The following is a 22,714-nucleotide window of genomic DNA, read 5'->3' as shown; positions in this document are numbered from 1 at the left end:
TATTTGTTCTGTAAACCTTCACCTGAAGTACAATAAAAAAAAAAAAAAGAATTTAGTTTTACTTGGATCCACAATCAACGCTCATGGAAGCAGCAGTCAAGAAATCAAACAACGTATTCTATGGGGCAAATCTGCTGCAAAAGATCCCTTTAAATGTTAAAAAGCAAAGATGTCATTTTGAGGACTAAGCTGTTCCTGACCCAAACCATGGTATTTTCAATCGCTTCATATGAGTGCAAGCGCTGGACAATGAGTAAGGAAGACCGAAGAAGAATTGATGCCTTTGAATTATGGTGTTGACAAAGAATGTTGAATGTACCGTGCACCTCCAGAAGAACAAATAATTCTGTCTTGGAAGAAGTACTGCCAGAATGCTCCTCAGAAGCAAGGCTGGTCAGATTTGGTCTCACCTAGTTTGGACATGTTATCAGGAAGGACCAGTCCCTGGAGAAGGACAACATGCTTGGTAAAGTGCAGGATCAGTGAAAAAGAGAAAGACCCTCAATGAGATGCACTGACACAGTGGCTACAACAATGGGCTCAAACATAACAATGATTGTAAGGATGATGCAGGACCAGGCAGTGTTTCGTTCTGTTGTACATAGGGTCACTATAAGTTGGAATCAACTCGACAGTGCCTAACAAAAACAACATTGTAAGTTTCCTGCTACTTGCAATTAAACTTTAACTTAAATATTCATAAGCTTCTCCAGGGCAGGGATAGTGACTTGTTTATACTTTCTACCTCCCTAATTCATTACATGCTTAGTAGTTTCTCCTGACCCAAATGGGGATAACAGCATCTTTCACTCTCTATTTCCTAGGTATCACAAAGTTAAATAAGTGCTCTGAAGGGTTTCAGGAAAATCTATGAGTACAATTCGTTGTTAATAAAGAAGTAGAATTCATGTATTTCTTAGTTTAAGCAAGAGATGTTGTGATTATTGTATATTTTCAACTCTTGTTCCTGCATATTTCAAATTAAAAAAAAAGTGATTTGAGGGCACTTATAATAACACATATCTGCCAAAGGCATTTAACCAAATGTAAGACAGTTCAGAATCTTTGTAGAGGAGGAGGAAAATAATATATTACATAGTTAATACAAATGGGTACCAAGTTTAACTCTGAATATTCTGACAGGCAGGGCAAAAAGAAAAAAAGGGTAACTTCCACAGCTCTCATTCTTAGAGAGACAGGCTGATGCCCAAAGTAAAATAACTAAGGGATGCTACACTCGACAATCCAAAATTTGCTTCTGGGAGTTAAGATTGCCATACAAATGAGAGTTTACAGAATCTTGGATAGACAGTAAACTCATACCTTAGCCATGTATTCAACCAGGATGTGAATAGAAGCTGAGAGGTTGTCAATTCTAGACTGAGTTCTCGCTCTGTCTCCTTTTCTGGTGCTTGCAGGACAGTTATTCTGTGTTGCTAGCCAAATAATAATAGCTATCATTTATTGAGCAATTGTTGTGTTCAGGTACAGAAGTGGAGCAGGTGGCAGTTGGGTTTAATCTCAGAATTAGGATTCTGACCAACTAGTCCAGTAGGGATGAGAGTGGCAAGAAAAACAAGCTAAACTGGGTAAGATGGGAAGTAAGGACGTAGGGATAAAGAATATGAAAAGGTACTGAGAATCAGAGGACCTGATGAGGTTGCAGAATTTCTGGACTGGGAGAACTAGGTAGAGCGGGTGAGCTGAATAGATGAAGAGGTGGTGGTTGGAGAATGGGATTCTTAAAGTGAAGACTTCAGAGGTAGTGCAGTTTTTGATGATTAGGTCAAGAGTATGACCCTGAAATTGGCTGGCTGAGGTCAGGTGAGGGATAGATTATTACAGGTGAGGGAGTCAGGAAACTGAGAGGCCAAGGTTTTGGATTAATCATCTACAAAGATGTTGAAGTTACCTAGAATGATAACAAGAGTGGGAGTAGGCTTCTTAAAACCAAACAATAGTTTAGCTTAACTAGTAAAGAATATCTGCCTTGAGCATTATGCTTTTTTAAGACCTATCTATATGGGATCAAATTAACAACAGCAACTCGAAAGAATAGATAGGAAACTTAGAGGGCAGTAAGTTTATGTTAATGGGGGAGGAACAACTTGGAGAAGGAGAGTGAGAATGGTTGCACAACTTGAAAAATGTAATCAATATCACTGAATTTTACATGTAGATGTTGTCAAACTGGTGTATGTTCTGCTGTGTATATTCTCAACAGCAAGAATAAAAATAAAATAAATTAATAAAAAAAAAATAAAGCCCTCAAAAGAACTTCCTACACGACAGCTACTAACCTAGTCCTCCCCAGAATTACTCCACAAATCCCAAGCTTTTTTGGTGGACCACACATATGGACCGCAGCCATTATGTGGTATGTAAATCTTTTATATTGGCATATTGCTTTCCAGATTCCAAAGGATCTTACTTTTTGTTTCTCTAATTTCAGGGGTTCCCAGCCTCTCAAGATGAGGGTCCCTTTCTAAAGTAGCAAAGTTTAGTGGAGCCTCACCTGACTGTAATTGTTCTTTTTATATCTATGAATGGGAAAAATTCAACATGGTAAAAACTTAATATGATAAACAAACAAACTCCCATGAATTCAATTAAAAAAAAAAAAGAGTAGGAGTGAGAAGGAAGAGAGCAATCTGGGTGATAAAAAGAATGAACGTGAACATCTCCCATGAAGATACTTCTGGTCCTTGACTGGACTTGACAGCATTCTGAAGAGTCTTTGGCAGAAACTTGGGACACTCCTCGCAACCATCTACAAAGCGTTTCCTAGGGTTTGTTTTGTTTTTTTTTTAAATATGATCTAGTGCTGATTCTACTTAGCCTCAATTCTGATTTTATCCTTCAATGTTGGGGTTGTCCCCTGAGAGTCCTTTAGCTCCCTTACATGATTAAAAAAAAAAACAAACTAGTAAATCCTGGATTCTTCTCTATGCTAGTCAATATCTGCCCTCTGAGTGTGCATATGTGTGTGATGCATAGTGCTTACAGTATTTATGTTATTGATTGAATTGTGTCCTCCCCAAAATTTATTTTGAAGTTCTAATCCCTGGTGCCTGTGAACATGACCTTGTTTGGAAACAGGGTCTTTGAAGATATAATCAGTTAAGTAACATGAGGTCATACTGGAGTAGGGTGGGCCATAATCTAATCCAATATGAGTGCTGTCCTTATAAAAGAGAAGAACAAGATACAGAGAGACACACGGGGAAGATAGCCACGGGAAGATGCATCTACAAGCCAAGGAACAGCAAAAAAAAAATGCACGGGTCTACCAGAAGCTGGAAGAGACAAGGTGGGCTCTTCTCCTAGAGCAGACAGAGAGAGTATGGCCCTGCCAACACCCTGAATTTGGACTTCTGGCCTCCAGAACTATGAGACAATAAATTTCTCTTCTTATAAGCCACCCTGTTTGTGATATTTTGTTAGGGCAGCCCAAAGAAAATAATACAGTGTGAAACTTCTTTAATCTCCTTTAATATAAATGAGAATAAAACGTGTTCATCCCTTTTTGCTTTTGTGTGTATTTTTATGATGTAGTGCGTTTTAGGTTTTGTTCCCACAGGCCTTCTGGCTTCTGTTCAGGGTTCTTCAGACAACAATTTTATCTTTGTAAGCTTGTATGCAGTTTCGGGCTCCTCCCTGCCTAATCTTGTACGATACTTTTTGTAAACAACGTTCCTGGGAAGTCCATAACTGCCCTCCGACCTCCTAGAGCCAGAAATGACATTACTGACTTCAAGGTGGTCCTCATGCATAATGTTTTATTTGGGACCAGGAACATTTTTAAGGGTCTGAAACCACTTACAGTGCTAGGAGAAAGTGGAATCTTGATACCACAGCTTTATAAAACATTGAAGCAGACTTCCCTTCTCCTCAGCTGCAGAATGTGAGAGGCTCAAGACTGTTGTTGCAGGTTGTTAGAGTTATAAGGTTTGTCGCATGAGGTTTGCTTTCTCTCTGGCCCCCTTAAATTCCCTCAGTCATGCTTGCTTGCTTTCTTTCAGTGCTGCCAAAAGAGAGAAGCTTTCAGAATGCTGCAAAAAGCAATAATTTGGATCTCATGGAGAAGCTGTTTGAAAAGAAGGTTAACATTAATGCTGTGAACAATGTGAGTAGAAGTTGAAAATATGACAAGCAGCTACTCCAAGTGGTGGCTTGGGTATACATAGGTCAAATGAAATAATAATAAAAATAAAAATAATTGTGCCAGGCAAGATGAGGGAGATCTCCTTTGTGGGTGTTTACAATAAAGGTAGGATCAAGCAGTGGGAGAGGCTCTGGGTGTTTTCATTTATCTTATCACAGAGGAAGTGCACAAGGTCTTTGTGCACATTTGTGCAAAGTCTGTGAGTGGACAGTGTGGCCGACTGTCAAGGTCATGGGCCTGGAATTGGTCTTGGATTGTAGCCTGTGGGTCACTTTGGCCTCACACATTCTGGAAAGGCAGAGCATCTTTTGCTGCACAATCTGGGTTGTTTTCTCTCCAAGGATGCTCTTTGTGGTTAAGTTCTTACAAACTGAAATCCAAAGGAAAATAAGGATTTTCATTTTACTGCTTTTAAAACATAGTAAAAAAAAAAACCCCATTGCTGCTGAGTCGATTCCAACTCATAGTGACTCTATAGGTTAGAGTAGAACTGCCCCAGAGGGTTTACAAGGAGCAGCTGGTGGATTTGAACTGCTGACATTTTGGTTAGCAGGTGAACGCCTAACCACAGCACCACCAGGGCTCCTAAAATATAGTACCTCTGGGTATTGAGCAATGAGGCCATTTCTGAAATCTGCCTCTTAATTGCTTGCTCTTCACGTGACTGAATATTGAGGAGGAAGTCCACTACCAGAAATATGGATTTCCTACTGTTTGGTTTTGTGACAATTTCGTCATAAGAAATACTACATTGGTGTTGTGTGCCACTGGGTCAGTCTGACTCATAGTGACCCTATGAAACAGAGTCGAACTGCCCCATAGGGTTTCCTAGGCTGAAATCTTTACAAGAGCAGATCACCAGCTCTTTTCTCCCGTAGAGCCACTGGTGGGTTCGAACTGCCAGCCTTTCAGTTAGCAGCCAAGGGCTTAACCACTGTACCAGTAGGGCTCTTGACAGCCCCTCTAGGCAGGGTTTGATTAAAATGAACAATTTGAGGCTGGGGCAATTGCTTCAGACAATTTGTGGAATGGTTCAGGTGAGGATGGCAGAGGCGGATTTACTGTGATGCTAATCTAAATGTAGCATAAGCTCAAGGCCCCTCACTTGTAAAAGTCCCTTCTAAAGTCCCAGTAGCAATATGTTCCCATGGTTACATGATTTTGCAAAATTTGCTGAAGGAAGAAATTTTTAGCTGCAATCAGTTAAGCCTGCTGACTCTGCCTTTAAAGAAGGCTTCCCAAATTGTCTAAACTTCAGGTTCCATAAAACCTGGATCTGTCCCAGGCAGTGGAGTCATAGAAACTGGAGTGCAGAGTCTGAATCCCATGCATCGTTTGCAGTGGAAGAATGCTTCACACTTATGTGTGTGTGTGTGTAAGATTATGTGTTTACGTGTGTGTGTGTGAATTTATGTGTGTATGTGTATGTAATGTGTGTATGTGTGTCTCGTGTTATGGGTGTGTATAGTATTCATGTTCCATAGACATCCTAGAAAGAATAGAATAATAAAAAAAATTTTGCTGCAAAACAATTTTAGGAACCAAAAAAAAGTGGGGAGGGGTAAAGGGAAAGAAGGAAGGAAGGAAGGAAGGGAAAATAAGCAAGAATATCTAGAGGTAATAGCTACATAGTTTCAAAAATATTTGTGGGTATACACCTCTGAAGATTATTATGACCATGGAAGATTATTATTCGGGACAGTAAATCTTGAATTTGCCCTGTGAACTCTGATAATAAATAAGAATCATTAAACACCTACTATGTACCAGGCACTAGTCTTAAGACTTTGACATTTAGCCCCCTCAATCTTGTTGAATAAGATAAATGAAGCAGTAATTATTTTTCCAAGTGGAAGGAATTAGATTTTCCAATTTACTGTTTCAACCATTTAAAATTTTTCACATACAAAAAAAAAGTTGTCATTGAAAAAAACTTTTTTTTTCACGTACAACTTTCTGATATTTTACCATGCTTTTATATTAAAGTTCTTAGATAGCACAATCTAGGACACTTTAATTTACAGTCATTGCAGCAAATTGTTATAAACTCCTGATGAATTGTATTATACTTTCTAATGACATCTGTTTTATCCTGTTTACAGCAAATTGTTGACATGGTGAAGAGTACATTAAAGTCTGTGATGATAGAGATGGGAGATAATGTAAATGGTTTTATTGAATTAATTATCTTAGATGCTATTCTGGCCTGCATCCTTACTCACAAATAAAGCCAATAGAGGACGTTATAAGCTGAAATTTGACATTCTAGAGCAAAACTCTAGATTGCACACAATGTAAAGACAACTCATGTTTTGTCAAACTTAGTTTATCACTGGTTTAGCTAGCAAGGGTGTCAAATATTGAATTTAAACCGTTCTCATATTTTTATGATAATGTATGGAAAACAGACAATAGTAAATGCATGCCTAGGCATCTTCTTTAGGAGCAAAAGCTGTCTATAATATGGAAAATACGACATGTGTACTACTTACAAACAAAACTTCTGTTGTGGGAAACACATTAGACTGTTTCTGGGCATCCCAGAAGCGCCATCTTGGCTTTCCTTTGAAGCAAAAGATAGAGCTCTGTAGCTTTCTCTGTCTGTCTATCTGTGTCTTTCCTTCCTTCTTTCTTTTTTTCTTTCAAAATCAATTTATTTGTTTGTTTCAGTAATACTTACAGTCCAAAAAATTGCAGAAGAAAGCCCATGAATGGATTGAACATCTAGGAAAATTATTGCTATGCATTATCAGAGTATTCTAAGCAGAAAATATTTACCATTATTAATGATTGCGTAAAAACACAACTTTTGCTCCCTGAATGAAATCCATCATATTATTACAGTGACAGGTTATGCAATGGGTTTCAACTTGTGGCATATCCTTCAGTGGATTACCACATTCTCTGCTGAACACAAGGCTCACTACTTTCAAAGGCAAATGCAAAGAGAGTAGAGCTAAATAATCAAAATACAAACACCTGACAAAAAATTATGACCATTCAAGGAACCAAAACCTGTTGCCATCGAGTCAATTCTGACTCATAGTGACCCTATAGGACAGAGTAGAACAGCCCCCATAGGGTTTCCAAGGCTGTAATCTTTATGAAAGTAGACTGCCACATCTTTCTCCCCCAGAGTAGCTGGTGGGTTCAAACTGCCAACCTTTCGGTGAGCAGCTGAGCACTTAACCGCTGCACCACCAGGGCTCCTTATTCAAGGAACTCCTGTTAAAAGGCTCAGTAATGACCAGAAGACTGCCAGAGTTTATCACACTAAACACAAATTATGTTTCCTCAGATGAACCGCACAGCCCTGCACTTTGCAGTGGGGAGGAATCATTTATCTGCGGTGGATTTCCTGCTTAATCACAAGGCCAGGGTAGATGTTGCTGATAAGGTAAGCTCATCTTCCTTTGGTAGAATTGGTTGGAGCATAACCAGTGTTAAGTCTTGAGCTATGGAGGAAAAATCTAATCACTTCAGATGTCTTTTCTTCACCCATATACACAAATTCTTTACGTTGGCAGTTTGCATTTTGGAATGGCCTATTTGAAGACATAGTATATGCAGAGAGCCCTGGTGGCACAGTGATTAAGCACTTGGCTGCTAACCGAAAGGTTGGCAGTTCAAATCCACCAGCTGCTCTGGGGAGAAAGATGTTGACAGTCTGCTTCCATAAAGATTTACAGCCTTGGAAACCCTACGGGGCAGTTCTACTCTGCCCAGTAGGATCACTATGTGTTGAAATTGACTCAAGGGCAATGAGTTTGGTGTATATGCTTTTGTACTTGGTAACTAAATTATTTACTCATTACCCATAGAACTGGGACTTTACTTATCTTCCCATATTGACCTTATGGCCAATAGCATGGATTTGTAAGATGGTTGTCCAGAGAATGATCTGTAACACGGAAGACCAAAGCGAACTGGCCCTAGGGACAGTAAATCTTGACTTTGCCCTGTGAACTCTGATAATAAATAAGACTCATTAAACACATACTGTGTACCAGGCACTAGTCTTAAGACTTTGATATTTAGCCCCACCAAATCTTAGGAGAAAAGTATTATTATAATAACAATGTACAGATGAGAAAACTGAGACATAGAGAGGTTAAAGATATTACATCTAAGAAGAGGAGGAGCCAGGATTTGAAACTAGCTTGCTTGATTCTGGAGTCCCTGTGTGGCACAAATGATAAAGCGCTTGGCTGCTCACCAAAAACGTTGGAGGTTTGAATCCACGGAGAGGCACCTCGAAAGAAAGGCCTGGTGGTGTACTTCTGAAAGGTCACAGCCACTGAAAACCCTATGGAGCACAGTTCTACTCTGAAACACATGGTGTCATCATGAGTCGGAATCGACTCAACAGCAACTGGTTTGTTGTTGTTTGGTTTGTCTGATTCCAGAGACTGAGCTGTTGGCCATGAATCAGCTTAACTATTTGTCTACCTAGATATCAAAACCCACACTGAAGATTTTCCACCTGCTGTTCCCACCTTCATTTAATATTTTACCATGGCACAAGGAAACCGCTTGGGCTGGAGAGCTCTAACATCATGCTTATCATCTCCAGTTGCAGAAGAAGATGATGACTCTTGGTTCTTAATCAATGCAGTGAACCATGGCTCTTAAAGTCAAACTATTCAGAAGATTCTCACAGAGCTAGCCTATTTTCTCTCTGGACTGTGACATTCTGGAGGGTAATGTTCAGCTTTGCTTTAAGTTCATGTCTCCCAGGGCCTGGGCTTAGTAAATGTTTGGAAGATGAAGAAATGAGATCAGCTCAAACCAATCAGTCATCTTGTTGGTTTTGTCTGTAATCACAGACATGGCATAGATTTGACAATGATGAGTTTCTCAATATTTCACCAGTGGGACAGTCCCTCCTTGTCTTTTGCTACTGATATGCAAGTCGATTGAATGATACGTAACACAAGCAGAATGGCACCAATATTTTCAATATCATTTGACACTAATATTCTTTCGGTCTTCAAAGTTTTTACATTGTTATTCTGATCTGTCCTACACGTGCAGCATCCAGGAGCCAGTCCGAAACCTGGGCAGTGATCTACCCTGTAGTAGTCCAGTTCTCAAAGCCTTTGTTATGCTGTTTAGGGTCATATCCATGGGCAGCTCAAGAGTGAGCCCAAGAGTACACATGTAAGTTTACGGGATCCTTTTCTTGAGCTCCCTCCTCTCCATGATCATCTCTCCCACACTCTCCAGCTCCCACAATCCACTTCCCTCATTTCCTGGTTCTCTGACTAGAAAGCTCAAAGCGTAGTCTTCACACTCAGCTGTGTACTTCCCACAATTAGGTCAGCTTCCAAGACCAAGTGGTGGGAGGGTGTTGTTGTTGTTGTTGTTGTTAGGTGCCATCGAGTCCGTTCTGACTCATAGTGACCGCATGAACAACAGAAGGAAATACTGCCTGGTACTGCGCCATCCGCACAATCGTTGTTATACTTGAACCCATTGTTGCAGCCACTGTGTCAATCCATGTCGTTTAGGGTCGTTCCTCTTTTTCGCTGACCCTGTACTTTACCAAGCATGATGTCGTTCTCCAGGGACTGATCTCTCCTGACAACATGTCCAAAGTGTGTAAGACATAGTCTCGCCATCCTTGCTTCTAAGGAGCATTCTGGTTGAACTTCTTCCAAGAGAGACCTGTTCTTTTGGCAGTCCACGGTATATTCAATATTCTTCACCAACACCACAATTCAAAGCCATCAACTCTTCTTCAGTCTTCCTTATTCGTTGTCCAGCTTTCGCGTGCATAGGAGGCGATTGAAAACACCGTGGCTTCGGTCAGGTGCACCTTATCTTCAAGGTGACATCTTTGTTTTTCAACACCGTAAAGAGGTCTTTTGCAGCAGATTTACCCAATGCAATGCGTCTTTTGATTTCTTGACTGCTGCTTCCATGGGTGTAGATTGTGGATCCAAGTACAATGAAATCCTTGACAACTTCAATCTTTTCTCCATTTAGCATGATGTTGCATATTGGTCTAGTCGTGAGGAATTTTGTTGTCTTTATGTTGAGGTATAATCCACTGAAGGCTGTGGTCTTCGATCTTCATCAGTAAGTGCTTCAAGTCCTCTTCACTTTCAGCAAGCAAGATTGTGTCATCTGCATAACACAGGTAGTTAATGAATCTTCTGTAATCCTGATGCCCCATTCTTCTTCATACAGTGCAGTTTCTCAGATTATTTGCTCAAAATACAGATTGAATAAGTATGGTGAAAGAATACAACCCTGATGCACACCTTTCCTTACTTTAAACCACGCCGTATCCCCTTGTTCTGTTCGAACCACTGCCTCTTGATCCATGTACAGGTTCCTCACGAGCACAATTAAGTGTTCTGGGATTCCCATTCTTCTCACTGTTATCCATAATTTGTTATGATCCACACAATCGAATGCCTTTGCATAGTCAATAAAACGCAGGTAAATATCTTTTGGTATTCTCTGCTTTCAGCCAAGATCCATCTGACATCAGCAATGATATCCCTGGTTCCATGTCCTCTTCTCAATCTAGCTTGAATTTCTGGCATTTCCCTGTCCACACACTGCTGCAGCTGCTTTTGAATGATCTTCAGCAAAATTTTACTTGCATGTGATATTAGTAATATTGTTTGATAATTTCCCCATTCAGTTGGATCACCTTTCTTAGGAATAGGCATAAATATGGATCTCTTCCAGTCGGTTGGCCAAATTTCTTGGCATAGACGAGGGAGCACTTCCAGCGCTGCATTCATTTGTTGAAATATCTCAGTTGGTATTCCATCGATTCCTGGAGCCTTGTTTTTCGACAACACCTTCAGTGCAGCTTGGACTTCTTCAGTATCATTGGTTCCTGATCATATGCTACCTCCTGAAATGGTTGAACATCAATCAATTCTTTTTGGATAGTGACTCTGTATTCCTTCCATCTTCTTTTGATGCTTCCTGAATCATTTAATATTTTCTCTATAGAATCCTTCAATATTGCAACTTGAGGCTCGAATTTTTTCAGTTCTTTCAGCCTGAGAAATGCTGAGCATGTTCTTCTCTTTGGTTTTCTATCTCCAGGTCTTTGCACAAGTCATTATAATACTTTATTTTGCCTTCTCGAGCTGCCCTTTGAAATCTTCTGTTCAGTTCTTTTACTTCATCATTTCTTCCTTTTGCTTTAGCTACTTGTCATGGATTGAATTATGTCCCCTGAAAAATGTACGTGTCAATTTGGCTGGGCCATGATTCCTGGTACTGTTGTGATTTTCCTATATGTTGTAAATCCTGCGTCTATGATGTTAATGAGGGAGGATGGGTGGCAGTTGTGTTAGTAAGGCAGGACTCAATTTACTAGACTGGATTGTGTCCTGAGGCAATCTCTTGAGATATAAAAGACAGAAGTGAGCAGTGAGACAGGGGGACCTCATACCATCAAGAAAGCAGTGCCAGGAGCAGAGCATGTCCTTTGGACCAGGGTCCCTGTGCCAAGAAGCTCCTAGTCCTGGGGGAACACTGATGAGAAGGCCAAGAGAGAGAGAAAGACTTCCCCTGGAGCTGACACCCTGATTTTGGACTTTTAGCCTACTTTACTGTAAGGAAATAAACTTCTTTTTGTTAAAACCATCCACTTGTGGTATTTCTGTTATAGCAGCACTAGATGACTAAGACTACTCTATGTTCAAGAGTAAGTTTCAGAGTCTCTTCTGACATCCATTTTTGTTTTTTCTTTTTTTCCTGTATTTTTAATGACTTCTTACATTCTTCATGTATGATATCCTTGATGTCATTCCACAACTTGTCTGGTATTTCCTCATTAGTGTTCAGTGCATCAAATCTATTCTTGAGATGGTCTCTAAATTCAGGTGGGATATACTCAAGATGGTACTTTGGCTCTCGTTGACTTGTTCTAATTTTCTTCAGATTCAACTTGAACTTGCATATGAGCAATTGATGGTCTGTTCCACAGTTGGCCCCTAGCCTTGTTCTGACTGATGATATTGAGCTTCTCTGTCATCTCTTTTCACAGATGTAGTCGATTTGATTCCTGAGTATTCCATCTGGTGAGGTAAACGTGTATAGATGCCATTTACGTTGTTGAAAAAGATATTTGCAATATAGGGTCGCTATGAGTTGAAATCAACTTGATGGCACTGGGTTTGATATTTTTTGTTTTTGCAGTGAAGAAGTCATTGGTCTTGCAAAATTCTTTCATGTGATCTTCAGCATCGTTTCTGTCACCAAGGCCATGTCTTCCAACTACCGATCTTTCTTGTTTATTTCCAACTTTTGCATTCCAATCACCAGTAATTATCAATGCATCCTGATTGCATGTTCTATCAATTTCAGACTGCAGAAGTTGGTAAAAATCTTGAATTTCTTCGTCTTTGACATTACTGTTTGATGTGTAAATTTGAATAATAGTCGTATTAACTAGTCTTCCTTGTAGGCGTATGGATGTTAACCTATCACTGACAGCATTGTGCTTCAGGATAGATCTTGAAGTTTTCTTTTTGATGATGAGTGCAACGTCATTCCGCTTCAATTTGTCATTCTTGGTGTAGTCCATATGATTGTCTGATTCAGAATGGCCAATACCAGTCCATTTCAGCTCACTGATGCCTAGGATATCAATATTTATGCATTCCATTTCCTTTTTGACGACTTCCAGTTTTCCTAGATTCATACTTCGTACATTCCATGTTCTCATTATTAATGGATGTTTGTAGCTGTTTATTCTCATTTTGAGTCATGCCACATCAGCAAATGAAAGTCTCGAAAACTTCACTCCATGCACGTCATTAAGGTCGTCTCTACTTTGAGGAGGCAGCTCTTCCCTAGTCGTATTTTGAGTGCCTTCTAACCTGAGGGGCTCATCTTCCAGCACTATATCAGACAGTATTCCACTGCTATTCATAAGGTTTTCATTGGCCAACTCTTTTCAGAAGTAGACCTCCAGGTCTTTCTTCCTAGTCAGTCTTAGTCTGGAAGCTCAGCTGAAACCTGTCCACCATGGGTGACCCTGCTGGTGTTTGAATACTGGTGTCATAGCTTCCAGCATGACAGCAACATGCCAGCCCCCCACTACGACAAAGGGACAGATGCTTGGAAGCACAGTGCATTAGTGTATAAATAATAAAGTGATTGCTACAATTCAAGCAATGCCATATTTGGTGAGATCCAACAGCTTCTTTATCTGGGTAATGAGTCCTGAGTTTGACTTGGGAGTATAAACCAGAATGGTAGATCATTCTTCTTAGTTCTCATACCTATTTGCAAAGAACCAACAACCGAACCCCGTCACAGTCAACATTTATTAAGTGCCTGTTGTGGGTAAAGCTCAGTGCTAGTCACTGGAGATTCAAGTAAGTATACGTCCTTGCTACTCAAAGTATGTTCCCGGGATCAGAAGCATCGGTATCCTGGGAGCTTGTTAGAAATGCAGAATCTTGGACCCAACCCTAGACCTTTTGAATCAGAATATGTGATTTAACAAGATCCCCAGGTTATTGTGTTTGAGAAACACTGGTAGGAGATATAGTCCCTACTTTGAGGGGCCTACAGTCTATCTGGGAAGCAAGGATAGAGACTGTAACAGATGAGGACCACTCAAGGTTAAGCACCAAATGCGTCGCCAGCTTCTGCAGGCCTCCAGATTCAAAGAGGGCTGCCTCACTGAGTACTGGAAAGAGGCGGTTACAAAGGATCCCAGGTGGGAGTGGAGGTGGTGCTCAGAATAGTGACAAGCATCTGTTCTAGGAGCTTCTGGCCTCTGAGAAAGCCCCTTGGAAGTTATGGGGCTTCTCATCTGTACTGCTTAAGGTTGTGTGTCAACTTGGCTGGGTCATGATTCTCAGTGATTTGATAGTCATATGATGATGTGATCACGTCCATGATGAGATTTGATCTGCTATGAGTAGCCAATTGGTTGAAAGGGAATTTCCTTGGGTGTGTGACCTGCACTGAATATAAGTGGATACTCTGGCCAGGCTTGTGGGCTTTTGCTCCTTCTGGATCCTGCAGCTGGACCCTGTTCATCTGATCTCCGGTTCTTGGGGCTTGAGCTAGCAGCTTACCTGTAGTCTTGCCTGCCGATCTTTGGAATTTGTCGATCTTCACAGCCTGTAAACAAGAGCCCTGCTCTCTGACCTGCTGATCTTGGGATTGCCAGCACCTGTGGCTACGTGCATCAGGAGAAGCCTCTATCTTGACCCATGGACTTAGGACGTTCTAGCCTCTACAGCCGAGTGAGCCAGTTCCTTGATATAATCTCTCTCTCTGTACGTATTTATATGCCTTACTGGTTTGTCTTTTCTAGAGAACCCAGCCTAAGACATGTGGTACTGAGAGTGGTTCTAGGGAAACAAAATTGTAAGGATGAGTTTTCTAAATTGGTGCTCAAGTCTAGTTAGTCTTAAAGGTGTTGATGACTCTGCTTCCAGTAGTAAAGAGGGCACTGCTAATCCATGGTGTGAGGTGGCAATTCAAATACACAAAATATCACTGCCAATAGAGCAGGTATTGGTGAAAGGTGAGGCTCTGGGTGATTGCATGTGTGATACCTTTCTACAATTTTGTCAGAATGAGAAGTATAAGGAAGCTGGTTGGTTGGTGCTACTTTCGCTAGACAAACTGGTGAAAGAAATAGATGTACTCAGAGCTTCAGAGTCAAAGCTCAAGTGCCGCATAAACGACCTCAAAGTTTCCACTTGTGCTTTGAAAGAAAGCCTCATTTCTTGTAGTAATAGAGCTGATATTGCCAAAAACGAAACCCAGAGTCTTATTGTAAGAGTGGCTGAATTACAATGCCAACTCAACTGCCAACCTTAAGAGGTGTCTGAATTTAAAGTGAGGGCACTGATTGGGAAGAAATGAGATCCTGAAACTTGGGATGGGGACATATGGGCAGATAATCAGGAAGCTGGAAGCATTAAGCCCCTAAATTCTGTCGAATCACTCTTGCCAACAGAACCAGCCCTGTCACTCCCATCTAAAGAGATTACTCCATGTTTGTCTGCTAAACCACCCTGCCCAGTAAAACCATTAGCACCTCCATTCCCATCTAATGAGATTAGCCCAGCTGCCTCTAAAGAGCCCTTGTCTGAGTCATTGCCTGGGGCATCACCTGAGGCAGATGCTTTACAAGACAATGCTGAATGTTCTCAAAACTCTTTCCCACTACCAATTTTGGCTTCTAGACCTATAACTAGACTTAAGTCCCAGTAAGCCCCAAAAGGTGAAGTACAAAGTGCGACCCAGGGGAGGTATGCTACACTCCAAAAGGACTGCTTGACTTTTCTAATACATACAAACAGAAACCTGGGGAATATGTGTGGGAATGGTTATTAAGGGTGTGGGATAATGGTGCAGGGAACATTAAAGATGGATCAGTCTGAGTTTATTGATATGGGTCCACTAAGCACAGATTCTTCATTGAGTGTTTCAGCTTGAGAATTTAGGAAAGGATCTAATAGTTTATTTGGTTGGGTTGCTGAAGCATGAATTATGAGGTGGCCTACGCTAAATCAAGTTGAAGTACCAGACATGCCTTGGTATAGGGTAGAAGAAGATATCCAAAGGCTTAGGAAAATTGGCATGTTAGAGTGGATTTATCAGGTTAGACCCACACATGGAGTGCCCAGAGGACACACCTTTTACCGCAATGGTGGGGAACAAATTTGTGAAGGGAGTCCCAGCATCCTTGAAGACTGCTGTGATTGTTATTTTATGTAAATCAGATTTGGCAGTGGGAACTACCCTAACTGAATTAAGACATCTAACTACAATGGGGCTGATTGGACCACATGGTAGCAGAGGCAAAATGGCTGCACTTAATGGACAAAGACAAGGTGGGTGTGTTTACAGTAAAGGACAATGGAGTCTAAGCAGTTATCAGAATAATCTGACTCATATGGACTTATGGTGTTGGCTACTTAGTCATGGTGTTCCTAGCAGTGAAATAGATAGGAAATCTACTAAATATTTACTTGATCTATCCAAACGGATGAATTCTAGGTCAGGTGAACAGCAGTATAACTTGAATCACCAGAATAGAGAGTCATGGTCCCTCAATCAATTCCTAGACTTGAATGAATTTAAACACCCACAACCCCTTGAATAAAGGGGAGGCCGGGTCCCCTTGAGGAAGGACTCCAATACACTGCCAAAAACTTATACTGTTAATCTTTCTCCCAGCCTTCCCCAGACAGATCTAAGGCCTTTTATAAGAGTGACTGTTCACTGGGGAAAAGGAAATAATCAGACTTTTCAGGGATTACTGGATACTGGCTCTGAACTGACACTAATTCCATAAGACCCAAAACATCACTGTGGTCCACCAGTCAGAGTGGGGGTATATGGAGGTCCAGTTATTAATGGAATCTTGGCTCATGTCTATCTCACAGTAGGTCCAGTTGGTCCCTGAACCCATCCTGTAGTGATTTCCGCAGTTTCAGAATGCATAATTGGAATAGATATACTCAGCAACCAGCAGAACCCTCGCACTGGATCTTTAATAAACGGAATAAGGGCTATTATGGTAGGAGAAGCCAAGTGGAAGCCATTAGAACTGCCCTTACATAGGAAAATAGAAAACCAGAAGCAATACTGCATTCCTGGAGGGATTGCAGAGATTACTGCCACCATTCAGGACTTGAAGGATGCAGCGGTGGTGAATCCCACCACATCCCCGTTCAACTTGCCTATTTGGCCTGTGCAAAAAACAAATGGATCTTGGAGAATGACAGTAGATTATCAATAACTTAACCATGTGGTGACTCCAATTGCAGCTGCTGTTCCAGATGTAATTTCATTGCTTGAGCAAATTAATACATCCCCTTGTACCTGGTATGCAGCTACTGATTTGGCTAATGCCTTTTTCTCCATACCTGTTTCAAAGGACCATCAGAAACAGTCTGCCTTCAGTTGGCAAGGCCAACAATACACTTTCAGTTGCCTACCTCAGAGCTACATCAACTCGGCAGCCCTACGTCATAATTTAGTCCTCAGGGACTCTGATCACCTTTCCCTTCCACAGGATGTCACACTGGTTCATTACATTGATGACAGTATGCTGACTGAACCTAGTAAGGAAGAAGTGTCAATGACTCTGGACTTACTGGTAAAACATTTGCACGCTAGAGGGTGGGAAATTAATCCCACAAAAATTCAGGCACCCTCCACCTCAGTGAAATTTCTAGGGGTCCAGTGGTGTGGGGCTTTTTGAGATATTCCTTCTAAAGTGAAGGATAAGTTATTGCATCTGGCTCCTCCCACAGCTAAAAAGGAGGCACAACACCTAGTGGGCCTCTTTGGATTTTGGAGGCAATGTATTCCTCATCTGGGTGTGCTACTCCAGCCTGTTTATCGAGTGACTTGAAAAGTTGCTAGTTTTGAGTGAGGCCATGAGCAAGAGAAGGCTCTGCAACAGGTTCAGGCTGCTGTGCAAGCTGCTCTGCCACTTGGGCCATATGATTCAGCTGATCCAATGGTGCTTGAAGTGTCTGTGGCAGATATAGATGCTGTTTGGAGTCTTTGGTAGGCCCCTGTTGGTGAATCACAGCCCAGACCCTTAGGATTTTGAAGCAAAGCCCTGCTATCCTCTGCAGATAACTACTCTCCTGTTGAGAAACAGCTTTTGGCTTGTTACTGGACCTTAGTAGAGACTGAATGCTTAACCATGGGACACCAAGTCACCATGTGGCCTAAGCTGCCCATCATGAACTGGGTGTTGTCTGACCCACAGTGTCATAAAGTTGGATGTGCACAGCAGCACTCCATCATTAAATGGAAGTGGTATATATGAGATCGGGCCTGAGGAGGACCTGAAGGCACAAGTTGCATGAGGAGGTAGCCCAAATGCCCGTGGTCTCTACTCCTGTTACATTACCTTGTCTTCCAGTCTGCACCTATGGCCTCATGGGAAGTTCCTTATGATCAGCTGACTGAAGAAGAGAAAACTCGTGCCTGGTTTACAGATGGTTCTGTGCGATATGCAGGCACCACTCGAAAGTGGACAGCAGCAGCACTACAGTCCCTTTCTGGGACCTCCATGAAGGACAGTGGTGAAGGAAAATCCTCCCAATGGGAAGAACTTCACTTTACTTGGAAGGTGTCTTAATCATCTACTGCTGCTATAACAGAAATACCACAAGTGGATGGTTTTAATGAAGAGTTTATTTCCTCACAGTCAAAGTAGGCTAAAAGTCCAAATTCAGGACGTCAGCTCCAGAGGAAGGCTTTTTCTCTCTGTCAGCCTTCTTCTCTTCGGTGTTCCCCTGGAATAGGAGCTTGTCTGCGCAGGGACCCCAGTCCAAAGAATGCGCTCTGCTCCCAGCACTGCTTTCTTGATGGTATGAAGTCCCCCTGTCTCTCTGCTCACTTCTGCTTTTATATCTCAAGACATTGCCTCAGGATACAATCCAATCTTGTAGACCCAGTCCTGCCTTACTAACACAACTGCCGCCCATCCTCCCTCATTAACATCATAGAGGCAAGATTTACAACATACAGGAAAACCACACAATACCAGGAATCATGGCCCGGCCAAATTGATGCACACATTTTTGGGGGGACATAATTCAATCCATGACAGAAGGAAAAATGGCCACATGTGCAATTGTATAGTGATTCATGGGCTATGGCCAATGGTTTGGCTGGATGGTCAGGTACTTGGAAGGAACATGATTGGAAAATTGGAGACAAGGATTTATGGGGAAGATGTATGTGGATAGACCTCACTGAATGGGCCAAAGAAGTGAAGATATTTGTGTCTCATGTGAATGCTCACCGGAGGATGATTTTAACAATCAAGTGGATAGGATGATGCGTTCTATAGAAACCACTCATCCACTTTCCCCAGCTACTCCCATCATTGCTCATTGGGCTCATGAACAAAGTGGCTTTAGTGGCAGGGATGCAAGTTATGCATGGGCTCAGCAACATGGACTTCCATTCACCAAGGCTGACTTGGCTATAGCCACTGCTGAGTGCACAATCTGCCAGCAGCAGAGACCAACACTGAGTCCCCTATGTGGCACCATCCCTCGAGGTGATCAGCCAGCAACCTGGTGGCAAGTTGGCTACATTGGACCACTTCCATCATGGAAAGGGCAGCATTTTGTTCTTAGTGGAATAGACACTTTCTCTGGATATGGATTTGCCTTCCCTGCATGCAATGCTTCTGCCAAAACTACTATCTGTGAACTTACAGATTGCCTTATCCACCATCATGGTATGCCACACAGCATTGCCTCAGAGCAAGGTACTTACTTAACAGCAAACAAAATGCAGCAATGGGCCCATGCTTATGGACTTCACTGGTCTTACCATGTTCCCCATCATCCTGAAGGAGCTGGCTTGATAGAAAGATGGAATGGCCTTCTAAAGATACAATTATGGTGTCAGCTAGGTGGCAACACCTTGCAGGGTTGGGGCAATGTTCTCCAGGAGGCTGTACATGCTCTAAACCAGTGTCCAATATATGGTGCTGTTTCTCTCATAGCCAGGATTCATGGGTCCAGGAATCAAGGGGTGGAAATGGGAGTGGTACTACTCACCATTACCCCTAGTGACCCACTCACAAGATTTTTGCTTCCTGTCCCTGTGATCTTATGCTCGGCAGATCTAGAGGTCTCAGTTCCAAAGGGAGGAATGCTACCACCTGGAAACACATCACTGATTCCATAGACTGGAAGCTAAGAATGCCACCTGGCCACTTTGGGCTCCTTATGCCTCTGGATCAACAGGCAAAGAAGGGAGTTACCATACGGGCTGGTGTGATTGATCCTGACTACCAAGAGGAAATTGGATTGATATTACACAATGGAGGAAAGAAGGTATGTCTGGAATGCAGGAGATCCCTTAGGGCGTCTCTTAGTACTACCATGCCCTGTGATTAAAGTCAATGGAAAACTACAGCAACCCAATTCTGACATGACTGCTAATGGCTCAGACCCTTCAGGAATGTAGGTTTGGGTCACCCCACCGGGCAAAGAACCACGACCAGCTGAGGTGCTTGCTGAGGGCAAAGGGAATATGGAATGGGTGGTGGAAGAAGATAGTTCTAAATACCAGTTACTGCCATGTGACCAGTTGCAGAAATGAGGACTGTAATTGTTATAAGTATTTCTGCTTTGCGTATGTGTTCATTGTACCAGGTTAGGGGCAAGTATGACTTTATAGTTGCCTTTATTCAGAGATTATGTATGGTTTGAGGAGATGTGTACAGGTGCCAAGTTGACAAGAGGTGGACTGTAATGGTTAAGGTTGTGTGTCAATTTGGCTGGGCCATGATTCTCAGTGATTTGATAGTCATAGGATGATATGATCACTTCCATGTTGAGAGTTGATATTATGTGATCTGCTGTGTGTAGCCAATCAGTTGAAAGGAAATTTCCTTGGGCGTGTGGCCTGCATTGAATATAAGTGGATATTCTGGCAAGGCTTGTGGCCTTTTGCTCATTCTAGATCCTGCATCTGGCTTCTGTTCATCTAATCTCTGGTTCTTGGACTTGAGCTAGCAGCTTACCTGTGGTCTTGCCTGCTGACCTTTGGGATTTGTTGCTCTTCACAGCCTGTAAATGATAGCCCTGCTCTCTAACCTGCCTATCTTGGGTTTGCCAGTCCCTGTGGCTACGTTCGTCAGGGGAAGCCTCTATCCTGACCCACGGACTTGGAACATTCCAGCCTCTATAACGGAGTGAGCCATTTCCTTGATATAAATCTCTCTCTACATACGTATTTATATGCTTTACTGGTTTTGCTTCTTTAGAGAGCCCAGCCTAACACATCATCTATGACCAGACTGGTAGTAAGAACAGTTCATCAATGCCTATCAGGCATTTTACACTTTACAGAGCATCATGTGCCAGCTACGAGTGTAATCCATGACCTATGGTCTGAAACAGTCTCAAGTATGTCAGCATCAATTTCAGGAGACATTATTTTATGAGGGTTCTGGGGAATTTACATCTGTGAGCAGTGATTCATTGCCTCTGAGGGAGGGTGGCTCCACTCTGAATTTGTGGTTTTAGAGACTCAAGTTGTTTGCAGCTTGAATTCCTGGCTTTTTAGATTTTATAATCAGTGTTTGAATTTTAAAATGTTGGCTTCTTTGAAATTGGTAAGGTTCTCTTAGGGAAAGGAAAAATAGAGTTTGTATCAAAATGTGATTAATCACCTGTCCCAAATATTCTGGCCTTTTTTTTTTTTGAAGAGATTTTTATTGGTTTTAGGTGAAAGTTTACAGTGGAAAATTAGTTTCTCATTCAAAAATTTATACACAAATTGTTTTGTGACATTGGTTGCAATCCCTGCAATGTGTCAGCACTCTCCCCCTTTGCCTTTATACCCTGGCTTCCCTATGTCCATTTGTCCAGGTTTCCTGTGGCTTCCTGCCTTCTCGTCTTGCTTTTGGGCAGGTGTTGCCCATTTGGTCTCGTATACTTGACTGAAGTAAGAAGCACATTCCTCACATGTATCATTGTTTGTTTCATAGGCCTGTCTAATCTTTGGCTGAAAGGTGGACTTCAGGTGTGCCTTCAGTTCTCAGTTAGCAGGGTATCCAGGGGCCATAGTCTCGGGCGAGACTCCTGTCTCTGTCAGACCAGTAAGTCTGGTCTTTTGTGTGTGTGTGTGAATTTAAATTTTCTTCTACATTTTTCTCCTCCTCTGTCAGGGCCTGCAATGAACATTGGTGTACAAGTCTCTTTTTGAGTCTCTGCTTTCAAGTCTTGGGTATATTCCTAGGAGTAGAATTGCTGGGTCATATGGTAGTTCTATTTTTAGTTTTCTGAGGAACTGCCACACTGTTTTCCACAATGGCTGTACCATTTTGCATTCCAACCAGCAATGGATATGTGTTCCAATTTCCCCACATCTTTGCCAACACTTGTTATTTTCTGCTGGTTTTTTTTTTTTTTTTAATCTTAGCCATCCTAGTGGGAGTGAAATGGTAACTCATTGTGGTTTTGATTTGCATCTCTCTGATGGCTAATGACACTGAGCATCTTTTCATGTGTTTGGTGGCAATTTGAATGTCCTCTTAGGTGAAATGTCTATTCAGGTCCTTTGCCCATTTTATGATTTGGTTATTTGTCTTTTTGTTGTTAAGTTGTCAGATTTTATTGTATATATTTTGGTTATTAGATTCTTGTCAGATATATGGTTTCCAAAGATATAGTCTCAATCAGTAGCTTGTCTTTTCACTTTTTTGGTAAGGCTTTTTTTTTTTTAGTTGTACTTCAGGTGAAGGTTTACAGAACAAATAGTTTCTCGTTAAACAGTAGTACACGTATTGTTTTATGACATTGGTTAACAACCCCATGACATGTCAACCCTCTCCCTTCTCGACCTTTTTTTTTGGTGAAAATATACATAGGCAAAGATACACCATTTCAAAAATTTCTACATGCACAGTTCAGTGACATCGACTACGCTCTTCCAATTGTGCTGTTATTCTCACTTTAGATGAAGGCTTACAAAACAAAATAGTTTCTCATTTAACAGTTAGTACACGTTGCCCTATGACAATGGTTAACAACCTCACAACACATCAAC

General features: G+C 41.7%; 1 protein-coding gene across 1 annotated transcript in view; it reads left to right on the top strand.

Moving 5' to 3' along the window:
• ANKDD1B (ankyrin repeat and death domain containing 1B) overlaps positions 1–22,714 on the top strand; it is a 95,207-nt gene that overhangs the window by 7,015 nt on the left and 65,478 nt on the right. Inside the window, exons 2-3 of the mRNA XM_004374487.2 lie at positions 4,023–4,126; positions 7,464–7,562. Coding sequence (XP_004374544.1) covers positions 4,023–4,126; positions 7,464–7,562 — 203 coding nt within the window. The remainder of the gene's footprint in view (positions 1–4,022; positions 4,127–7,463; positions 7,563–22,714) is intronic.

Source organism: Trichechus manatus, unplaced genomic scaffold (assembly GCF_000243295.1).
Source record: "Trichechus manatus latirostris isolate Lorelei unplaced genomic scaffold, TriManLat1.0 scaffold00029, whole genome shotgun sequence".
Lineage (NCBI taxonomy): Eukaryota > Metazoa > Chordata > Mammalia > Sirenia > Trichechidae > Trichechus > Trichechus manatus.
The sequence above is the reverse complement of the archived record's forward strand: the minus strand, read 5'-3'. Positions and strand labels throughout refer to the sequence as shown.